Source organism: Diceros bicornis, chromosome 4 (genome assembly GCF_020826845.1).
Source record: "Diceros bicornis minor isolate mBicDic1 chromosome 4, mDicBic1.mat.cur, whole genome shotgun sequence".
NCBI classification, from domain to species: domain Eukaryota; kingdom Metazoa; phylum Chordata; class Mammalia; order Perissodactyla; family Rhinocerotidae; genus Diceros; species Diceros bicornis.
The window spans coordinates 87,590,811-87,602,811 of NC_080743.1; the positions used below are offsets into that span (position 1 = coordinate 87,590,811).

The window sequence follows — 12,001 nt, forward strand, 5'->3', positions numbered from 1 at the left end:
TTGATTACAATGTAAGAGAAGAAAAGGAACAAAGGAGAAATAATAAGAAAAAAAAAAATACAGCAAAATGGAGAAATACTAATGGTTAAATGTAGAATATAAAAGTATTTTATATATGATCCAGCAATCCCACTTTTGAGTATTTATCCAAAAGAATTGAAATCAGGATCTGGAAGAGATACTGGCACTCCCAGGATCATTGCAGCACTATTCACAATAGTCAAGATGTGGTAACAACCTAAGTGTCCATCAATAGATGAACGGAAAAAGAAAATGTGGTACATATACACATACAATGGAATATTATTCAGTCTTAAAAAAAAAAAGGAAATTCTGCAATATGTAACAATATGGATGAACCTGGAGGACATTAGGCTACGTGAAATAAGCCAGTCACAAAAGGACAAATACTGCATGATCTCACTTACATGAGGAATATTCTAAAATAGTCAAAATCATAGAATCAGAGAGTGGCATGGTGGTTTACAGGGGCTAGGGGGAGAGGAAATGGGAAATTACTAATCAATGGGAATAAAGTTTCAGTTATGCAAGGTGAATAAGTTCTACAGATCTACAACATTGTGCCTACGGTTAACAAAACTGTATAGCACACTTAAAAATTTGTTAAGAGGGTAAATCTCATGTTAAGTGTTCTTACCACAATAAGATAAAATTTAAAAACAAAAAAAAGAAATTTGAAACTGTAAAAAAAGTATTATAGTACTTAAATATTATAAATATGTAAAAATTGAATAAATCGCAATTGGACAAATGAAAACACTGATTAAATAACAGAATTGTAGGCAATTATTGTCTTGGGTTTCTGCTGTAATTTTAATATTTTTTATGTAATAAAGTATCAAGAAAAAGGAATATATATGTATATAGTTATTCTTTCTGAGAAATGCTTTCAAAAATAAAAAGTACTTACATGGATGGAAAGAGCAATAGCCTATTTTCACTATCTGTGAGGAGAGTAGTATATTTGCTGCAATAAATAATACAGGTAAATGTTATTGTAAGAAAATTATCTGGCCTGTTTATCACATATCACAACATGATAAACTTAAGACCTCATGGAATTGAGAAGCTTGGAGGCAACCAGAAAATTCCATCATTTTGCACACAAGGTCACACATAAATAGCCTTACACATCTACAGACAGATGTAATAATATTTATCATATTTGGAACATTTTTTAGTAAAAGAGCTTCAATCACATTCCTCAATATGTCACAAGATGAAAATTTCCTTGGGGCCGGCCCGGTGGCGCAAGCAGTTAAGTGCGCGCGCTCCGCTGTGGCGGCCTGGGGTTCGCCGGTTCAGATCCCAGGCGCGCACAAACACACCGCTTGTCAAACCATGCTGTGGCGGCGTCCCATATAAAGTAGAGGAAGATGAGCATGGATGTTAGCCCAGGGCCAGTCTTCCTCAGCAAAAAAGAGGAGGATTGGCATCAGATGTTAGCTCAGGGCTGGTCTTCCTCACAAAAAAAAAAAGAAAGAAACAAAATTTCCTTGATTCATTTTAAAAAAACACCTAACTTTTCAAAGGTGGAAGGATGTTCTAAGAACACTGAAGTCAATAAAGTTAAGTGACTAAACTGGTTAAACAATTAATAAGAAGCACAGAATGAAACCAGAACTGAGCTTTCCTAACTCCCAGCATATCTGCCCTCTTGTAGTGCCTGTTACACCTAAATGAGTATCACAATGAGAGCCACATGTAAATCCTTTAAATGCATTATTATTTATATATCTTTTTTCTTCCTCTAGTTAATAAGGATTTCTTTTGGTTCTGCCCCCTACTGGAACACCATTGGTTAATAAGGTCTATTTTCAGAATTTAGATCAGTGAAAAATCTCCAGGGAATATACACTCAAAATAAAGTTTCAAAAATGAGTATGTGAGAGGCACTAGAAGATGATACCCCAGGAGCAATGAGCACACCTAGCACCCAGATCTTGGTCTCTAAGTACCATTCTCCACTAAGAGGAATCAGTACTCCTTGGAAAAATGACTCAGAGTTCATTCCAAAGCTGGAGTTGGGAAATAAAAGATGAACCTGGAAATCTTATTGAGCCAGAAAATAAGGGAGCATTCAAAAATGATAGGGACATGTCCAAAGAACACAAGAGCCAGCTCAAAGGAGCTGGCATTGGCCAAATCTGGAAAAATTTGAACATCAAAATAAATAATAATAGTAAAGAATTATAACCCATTGAATCAAATAGAAATCCATGAGTCTATATGGTAAAATGCCAACTAACAAATACAGAAGAAATGATGGAGCTAAAAAAAGTCATCAAAAAGATCTATATCTAGTGGGTTGCTAGGAAATATACACTAAAGTATTTGGTGATAAAGGGTCACGATGTCTCCAATTTACTCTTGAATAGTTTGAATAGTTTAAATAAGTATGTGTGTGTGCACGTGTGTCTGTATTAAAGCAAATGAGGAAAAATGCAAAAACTCAGTAAGTCAGAATAGACAGTATACTGGAGTTCCTTGTCCTATTTTTGTAACTTTTTTATAATTTTGAAATTATATAGAAATAAAAAGTTACCCCAAAAATGAGTTCCATTTAGTTCTCTTTGGAAAAATATTGTTCTGAAACCCACCATCATAAGGAAGTGCCATATAACATATGTATTGGATAAGGCAAAAAGAGTGACAGCTTCTGGACATTTTATTATAAAAGCTTAGTCCAAAGTTCTAGTTTTTTAAACAATGAAACATTCAAGTGTTGTTCAGAAAATGAAAACAAGATCCCTCCTTTTTGTGTGTGTGCGTGAGGAAGATTAGCCCTGAGCTAACCTCTGTGCCAATCTTCCTCTATTTTGTACGGGGGTCCACCACAGCATGGCTGACAAGTGGTGTAGGTCTGTGCCTGGGATCTGAACCTGTGAATCCTGGCCGCCAGAGCAGAGCGTGCCAAACTTAACCACTACACCACGGGGCTGGCCCCCAAGATACCATTTTTAATCCCATAAGCAGAAATCAAAAAAAAAACTGGAGACGGCTAGTCTGCAGTCTGGAGCTAAGCCCTAGAGCGTGCATTATAAGATTCCAGCTTAGAGCACTTTCCTTTGTCTCCATGGTCATTGCTCAAAACCATTCCTAAAGAGGCATACTCAAGCGTTCAGAACAAAGATCTATTTTTTTTAATTCAAAATTAAACAGTAGGAAAAGACAGAACAATTTAATCACTAAAATCCCAAATTATTTCAAGTAAGACTTTTTCAATAGTTTTTGATACTTTTCTTAAATTGTATTAGGATGGTAGGCCAAATTCTTCCTCATTGCAGTGTAGATAATGCCTAGGAACACGAGTGGACTGTTCTCAGGTTCCTCCATGTCTGGGAAGGAGGAAACAGTGCAACTTGCCAGATATTCAGTATATACCATAGTACTCACTCATCATAACACTCCAAACCGGAAACGCCTGTATTTGACACAATATGAAATTCTTCAGGAATCAAAGTATCTGTTACTTTCTTTGGCTGAAAAAAAAAATGGACAAAAATGAAACATTAGTAGATGAAAAAAACTGAATTGCACAAATGCTAATTCCTATGGCAATGGGATACTATATATTAAGTTAAGAGATTTTATTAGAGAAATAACAATATTATTAATGTGGGTCATGGCAAGTAGTAAAAAACTTTTAGCAGAGCATACATTAAAAAATAACCATGAAATAAAGAACCTTGGTTTTAGTATTAGTTACACATGTCCCATACATTCAGAAATCCAATGACTCTTTAAAATTCAATGAGAATTTAAAATTCACCTCAGCAACATTCCAAAAATAAGAATCCTACAACTTTAAACTGTGGGTTTTGAAAAAATATAATCTAGTCTCCTATACTATATTTTCTAGATTAAAGTAGATAATCGTATTTTGGAAAATGGCTTAAAATATCTTTGATCTTTTCCCAATAAATACCCTTTTCTAGAAATAATTAGAAAGTGCTATGAAAACTGATAAGCAATGCAGATTGTTGTTATAGTATGACATTGCTTTATACTTTGGGGAAATGATTTTGTTTTAAAAGTAGAAAGAGGGAGAGGAAATTATTTGTCAAATCCTTTATTACCTTATGAGGCACAATGACACCATCATGTGACTGTAAGGAACGATCCAAATGTGGGGGACAAACTGTCCACTCCCTAGTCTCTCCTTTAACATATTTAACATCGTACAGAAAAGAAATATCCCTAAAAAATAAGAAAAATATATTTAAAAATAAAATTTCTGTCTGGTGACTGGAAAAGAGTGAGTAAGGTCCACACACATTCTTTCAGTGGGTAAAAAGTGATACAAAACTGGTCTCCTTACCTCATACTTTACTAAGAAGGCTGAGGCATCAGACATGAGCTTCCCCTCACATCTTCTTCTTCTCCACCTCAAATTTCTCATTCACATCACAAATTCTTTCCTTTCCTTCAATCTCAGGTTATGATGTATCCTCTACCCCAGGGTTATTTCCTCCACCTATGTCCCCGAAATCATCTTTGCCCACATCCTCAGGGATCTCATTCCGTCAATCATAGTTTCCGTGTATCTCCTCTTCTCTTGGAACCTTCCTTTGTCTATAACTCAACACTTTCCCCCTTCTAAAAATCTTCCCTTGACCATGCATTCTTGTCATGTTATCACGATCTATCGATCTCTCCCTTTCTGTTAAACATCAGACTTCTTAAAATTTCCCTGCAATCTGGTTTCCATCCCTCTCTCTCTTCTGAAACCATTCTCAGAAAGCTGACGATGACCTTCCACTGGTAAGTAATCAGTTCTTATCTTCCACTATTTCCATGAAACATTTTCCAGGGCTGATTACCTCTTTTTTTTGTGTGTGTGAGGAGATCAGCCCTGTGCTAACATCTACCAATCCTCCTCTTTTTTTTTTGCTGAGGAATACTGGCCCTGGGCTAACATCCGCGCCCATCTTCCTCCACTTTATATGGGACGCCGCCACAGCATGGCTTGCCAAGCAGTGCGTCGGTGCACACCTGGGATCCGAACCAGGGTTCGCCGCAGCGGAGCGCGCGCACTTAACCTCTTGCGCCACCGGGCCGGCCCTATGATCACCTCACTTTTTAAAAACACTCTCCTCCCCCTCTATCTTCTGTGTTACTGGGCTCTCCTGGTTCTTTCCAAGAAGTCCTTCTTGGACTTCTCTGTGACCTCCTGCCTATTAAATGGAAATGCTCCACAACATTCTCTCCTCATCCCTCTATTCTTCTTTCCTTACACTTTCTCCCTTGGCAATGCCATCAAATCTCAACTTACCACATTTGCTACCGCTAGATACAACTGAATAAGCCTCCCTCTATTCTCACTTTTCACCCTCCTATATTCACTAATTCTTTCAGTTACCACGACCACTCTACTCATCAAAATCTCAGCATCCATAACTGATTCCTTCCCATCCTTTACCCTCAATATCCATCTATCACTGTTATTTTTACAGTCACACTCATATCATTCTAGTGATCGGTCCTCGTGTCTCTTGCCAATGCCAAATCTCTAGTCCAAACTGTCATTACTTTTTATGTGGATTCTCAAGTCTCTCTAGTATAGTCTATGTTCTACTTCTGCCAGATTCATCTCCCTATAGCACAGTTATAATTGTGCCACTTACTGCATATAATTTTCAGATGTCTCTGCCCCTCTCCCCAATTTTAATTAGTACAGGCTTTAAGGGAAACAGTATGGAGTTTCCTCAAAAAAATAAAAAATAGAACCACCATATGAGCCAGCAACCCCGCTTCTGGGTATATATCCAAAGGAAATGAAACCTGGATCTTGAAGAGATATCTGCACACCCACGTTCACTGCAGCACTATTCACAATAGCCAAGACATGGAAACAACCTAAATGTCTGTCAACGAATGAATGGATAAAGAAAATTCGGTGTATATATGTACAATGGAATGTTATTGAGCCTTAAAAAAGAAGGAAATCCTGCCATTTGTGACAACATCGATGACCCTGGAGAACATTATAATAAGTGAAATAAGCCAGACAAAGACAAATGGTGCATGACCTCACTTATATGTGAGACAAGGGAATGGGGGAGGTGGGGGAAATGAAGAGAAGTTGGTCAAAAGCTACAAAGTTTCACTATGCAAGATGAATGAGTTCTGGAGATCTAATGTATGACATGGTGACGAGAGTTAACAATACTGTATTGTATACTTGAAATCTGCTGAGAGCAGATCTTAAATTTAATCTTCTCATCACACACACCCACACCCACACACACAAATGGTAACCATGTAGAGGTGATGGATAAGTTATTTAGCTTGATTGTGGTGATCTTTTCACAATGTATACATTTATCAAAGCATCAAGTTGTACACCTTAGATATATACAATTTTTGTGTGTCAAAGACATCTCAATAAAGTTGTTTAAAAAAAACCTGCCCTCAGGATAATGGGACATCAGTTTTTATCACACCAATAACTGTTAGAGAAATTGGCCGATATAACTTGGTTTTGTTAGCTAAAAACAATGAATGTTTCATATACACATATACACACACACACATCTTTCTAAAGGAAATGTTGGTTTGGTAACTGTCACACAAATTTTCTCAAAGAGTAATTTTAGGAGCCTTTTATATTTCTATTATTGAACTATTGGGTATTTTATTTATATAATTTATATTTATTTTTAGAGGAAATGTTTTATTTATTTGTTGGAATACAGTTTTTCATTTAAAAATAATTAGAGGGCCGGTCCCGTGGTTTAGCGGTTAAGTGCGCACGCTCCGCTGCTGGCGGCCTGGGTTCGGATCCCAGGCACGCACCGATGCACCGCTTCTCCGGCCATGCTGAGGCCACGTCCCACATACAGCAACTAGAAGGATGTGCAACTATGACATACAACTATCTACTGGGGCTTTGGGGGAAAAATAAATAAATAAATAAAATTATTTAAAAAATAGAGATATGTTTTATTTCTCATAAAACTTTTGTGGTAAATCACCTGCTTCCACTTTTCTGGAAAACGTAATTTTATTTAAAAAAAAAAAAAACACTTTGATTCTTAGCCATAACATAAAAACCAGACTTTATTAGACTTTAAGAAATTCTTCAGGGCTGGCCCCGTGGCTTAGCGGTTAAGTGCGCGTGCTCCACTGCTGGCGGCCCGGCTTCGGATCCCGGGTCCACATCGACACACCACTTCTCCGGCCATGCTGAGGCCGCGTCCCACATACAGCAACTAGAAGGATGTGCAACTATGACATACAGCTATCTACTGGGGCTTTGGGGAAAAAAAGGAGGAGGATTGGCAATAGATGTTAGCTCAGAGCAGGTCTTTCTCAGCAAAAAGAGGAGGATTAGCATGAATGTTAGCTCAGGGCTGATCTTCCTCCCAAAAAAAAAAAAAAAAAAAAGAAATTCTTCATCCCTTTCTTCAGCCTCCAGATTATCAAATTAAGTTCATACTTCAAATTTTCCTCCAAATCATCACTGAGTGAGTTATGTGCATAAATAAGCATGTCTTTTATCTGAAGTTGTCAGGGAATGAGGTATTTCAGAGATATCGATTTTCCAAATAACTGAGACATGCTTTTTAAGCAACATTAAGGTTTTCTAAATTGTATTTAAAACTTTGCAGCTGTTAAGAAAACTTATGACTTACGACGCTAGAAGTTTCTTGAGGACTGCCTGGTTATATTCCTAAAGCCTAGATAGTACTGGAATACAGTAGGCCCTGGTGTGTGTTGGACATCCTCTTTGGATTGGAGAAGCTGGAAAACGCTTTCCCAGACACCCTTGCAGCTAGGGTTCTGGGTGTGAACTAAGTTCCACAAGTAGATGCACTTTTGCAAGATTTTGGAAGCATAAGTGAGGCAAAAGCCATTTTCCTGCCATGTTTTAGCTGATTCTGCCAGCAACATCATGGAAAAGTGGTTTTCCTGAAGCAACATTCCAGAATCCATCCTCCAGCTACCCAGGTCCAGAGAGGCATGGCAGTAACAGCAGCAGCAATGACAGCTTCTTGATTTCAGCTTCCTGATCCTTGGATTACAGTTAAGGGGGCATATTTTTACTGAGATATAATTCACATACCATAAAATTCACTTTTTATAGAGTACAACGTTGGGCCGGCCCCGTGGCTTAGCGGTTAAGTGCGCGCGCTCCGCTGCTGGCGGCCCGGGTTCAGATCCCGGGCGCGCACCTACGCACCACTTCTCCGGCCATGCTGAGGCCGCGTCCCACATACAGCAACTAGAAGGATGTGCAGCTATGACATACAACTATCTACTGGGGCTTTGGGGGAAAATAAATAAATAAATAAAATCTTTAAAAAAAAATAAAGAGTACAATGTATAAGTTTTTAGTATATTCACAAGTTTTAGTATATTCACAAAGCTGTTCAACCATCACCAGTATCTAATTCCAGAATATTTTCAACATCCCAGAAAGAAACCCCTCACCCGTTAGCAGTAATTCCCCACTCTCCTCTCCCCCAGCCCCTGGCAACCATTAATCTATTTTTTGTTTCTGTGGATTTGGCTGTTCTGGACATTTCATATAAACAGAAATATATAATATGTGCCCTTTTGTGAATGGCTTCTTTCACTTAGCATAACGTTTTCAAGGTTGATCAATGTTGCAGCATGTATCAGTACTTCATTCCTTTTTATAGCTAAATAATACTCCATTGTATACCACATTTTCTTTATCCTTTCATCAATTAATGGAAAATTGGGTTGTTTCCACTTTTTGGCTGTATGAATAACGCTGCCATGAATATTCATGTAAAACTTTTTGTGTAGACGCATATTTTCAATTTTCTTGGGTATGTACCAAGGAATAGAATTATTGGGTCATACGGTAACTCTATGTTTAACTTTTTAAAGAACTGCCAAACTGTTTTCCAAAGAGGCTACACCATTGTACATTCCCACCAGCAATGCATGACACTTTCAATTTCTCTACATCCTCAGAAACACGTGTTATTGTCCGCTTTTTGATTCTGGCCATCCTACTGGGTATGAAATAGTATTTCATTGTGGTTTGATTTGCATTCCCTTATAGCTAACGATGTCGAGCATTTTTTAATGCGCCTACTGGCCATTTTCATCTTCTTTGGACAAATGTCTGTTCAAGGGGGTATACTCTTGAACTGCTGCGGCAGCCTTGGAGGCAGCAGCCTCTACGAGGGGTTAAATCTCTCCTGTTCTGGGAGTTATTCCCAAAGGCATTGCTTCACACCTGCTCCTTTAGCTCTTCTAATAATTTTGTAAATACTCAATTTCCTGCTTAAAATATCTAGAGTAGTTTATTTTCTGCACTGAACTCTAACTGATAGAGCCATCGAAAAATATTACTCAGAGGCTATTTGCTTGGTTGTTTTTATTTTACTGCTATGCTCTGAATATTTAAGGTTGCTAGACAAGTTACCTCTTGTTGTGAATTCTATTAATTGTGCATACATGTTATTAATTTTCTACTGGTGCCATAACAAATTACCACAAATTTAGCATCTTAAACAACACAAATTTATTATCTTACAGTTCTGTAGGTCAGAAGTCCAATACAGGTCTCACCAGGCTAAAATCAAGGTGTTGAGGGCCGGCCCCGTGGCTTGGCGGTTAAGTGCCTGCGCTCCGCTACTGGCGGCCCGGGTTCGGATCCCGGGCGCGCACCGATGCACCGCTTCTCCGGCCATGCTGAGGCCGTGTCCCACATACAGCAACTAGAAGGATGTGCAACTATGACCTACAACTATCTACTGGGGGGCTTTGGGGAAAAAAAAAAACAAAAAACAAAAAAGGAGGAGGATTGGCAATGGAATGTTAGCTCAGAGCTGGTCTTCCTCAGCAAAAAGAGGAGGATTAGCATGGATGTTAGCTCAGGGCTGATCTTCCTCACAAAAATAAATAAATAAATAAAATAAAATCACGGTGTTGAGAGGGCTGTAATCCTTTCCAGATGCGCTAGGGGAATATCCATGCCCATTTGGGTTGTTAACAGAACCCAGTTCCTTGCGGTTCTAGGATTGAGATTCCTGTTTCCTTGATGGTTGCCAGCTGAGGGCCATTCCCAGCTTCCAGTGGCCAATGGCAGTTCTTAGCTTGTGTCTTCCTTTCCTCCATCTTCAAAGCCAGCAACAGCAGGGTGAATTCCTCTCACGCTTCAAATCTGTCCTCCTTCTTCTCTCTCATCTCTCTGACCCATTCAACTTCCTATCTTTTCCACCTTTAAGACTCAGGCGATTTGGTTGGGCCCCTCCTGATAATCCAGGATAATCTCTCCATCCCAAGGTTCTTAACCTTAATCACACCTGCAAAGTCCCTTTTGCCATGTAAGATATGTATTCACAGGTTCTGAGGATTAGAGTGAAGACATCTGGAGGGGTGGAGGGAATGCCTGTCTACCACAATACCACAATATAGATCTTCACATTTTAAAAATTCCAAGTCAGAAGTCATTTGACATTAAAACTTTTATATCACTTTATTGCCACATTCAGATACAGCTAATTATTTTTTCAGAGTACTTCAAACATCTCATAACTACTAATTATTACTGTTAATAATTATAGCCATGATCCGAAGGCATGATGTGTAAAATAAAGTACAGATACTTGATGACACTGAAGCGCCAGGACACACAAGTCAATAGCCCAAGTTTCTGCCACTCTTCTAGCACTGAGACATAGCTGAGTAATACCACCTTATACTTAAATAGCACTGTATAGCTTTACAAGTGCTCTTGCATCCATTGTCTCATTTGTGCTTTACAAATCCCTAGAGGTACACAAAACAGAGCAAGTCTATCACTGCCTTTTTACAAATGAGAAAATGGAACTCAGAAATACTAAATAACCTCCCCAAGTATTAATAAGTTGAACTATTTCTTTCAGATGAAGTGATATTTCAGTAAGGGGCAGGCAGGGAGTAAATTAATAAATGGACCATACACAGAAAATGAGCAGGTCACAATCTTCACAGGGAAAATGCTGACATTTAGAATATTTTTAGGAATGATATAAAAACAACAAATAGTATTTGCTGATTTGATCTGAAACTATGTAAAAGTTAAGAGTTCACTTCGAGGAAAACTAGGATTAATAACTTGTTTTTCAAGGTTCCACATCATGAAGCTATGTTACCCAGCTCTTCTCAGATGTACAAATAAAACAGGCACTAAAGGCATTCTGCCTGTCTGATCTTGTCCCTTTTACTAGTGTACAACAAGGAACTGGAGAGTAAGGGAACAAGTACACAAAGGCATGCAAAAAGTAAATTTAAACAAACCAAAAGTAGGTAGAGCCAGCCCTATGGCCATCCTACTGACAATAATCATACACAAAAAGGTGGTCCTGTGCCCTCTTGAGATTGTATTCTGATTCATCAAAGATATTGCAAGCTTTAAAATCAATGATTTTATGATTTTTCCAATCCCGCCCCTCCCAAAGAAATCATACGAAATGAGAAAATGACTATTCATCTTTATCTACCCCACTATCTTCCTTCTTTACCTTCCAGCTCCCGTAAGGGAAACGGGATGGTCAATCAGGTATTTGAATTTATTCCTTCGAACAGGGTGATGCCAGACGTGGTCAACAGGGCGCAGAAGAGTACGCTGGGGAAAAGCAAAAACACAAATACACAGCAGAGGGCGCTCTAGACAAATGAAATCTATTCTTAATCCTGAGTATTTATATTAAGGGTATTTGGATATTCTATGAAAAAAGAGACAGCAGAATTCTTATTCAAGAATGGAGAAAGGTGGAGAAAGAATGAAACAAGAACAATTCAATAGTGAAAGAAAAATATCCAGACTAAAAGTAGTAATGATCAGTTAGGTAAATCACATAAAAACAGGTTAATGGAAATACTCAAGCATTTCCTTGGAAACTTTCATGCAAAACATTTTAGCTTTCAATCTAGGAAATTAATTTTAAAATATTTTTTAAGACAATCTGGAATATATAACATATGCTCAATAAATACTTAATGAACTAGATAC

General features: G+C 38.1%; 1 protein-coding gene across 1 annotated transcript in view; it reads right to left on the reverse strand.

Annotated features, from left to right (window-relative positions):
* The window catches only part of AXDND1 (axonemal dynein light chain domain containing 1), a 105,422-nt gene that overhangs the window by 90,721 nt on the left and 2,700 nt on the right, over nucleotides 1–12,001 (reverse strand). The window contains exons 4-7 of the mRNA XM_058539964.1: nucleotides 11,511–11,614; nucleotides 4,101–4,221; nucleotides 3,418–3,503; nucleotides 932–988 (exon numbers count right to left, since the gene is read on the reverse strand). Of these exons, the coding sequence (XP_058395947.1) occupies nucleotides 932–988; nucleotides 3,418–3,503; nucleotides 4,101–4,221; nucleotides 11,511–11,614 (368 nt within the window). The remainder of the gene's footprint in view (nucleotides 1–931; nucleotides 989–3,417; nucleotides 3,504–4,100; nucleotides 4,222–11,510; nucleotides 11,615–12,001) is intronic.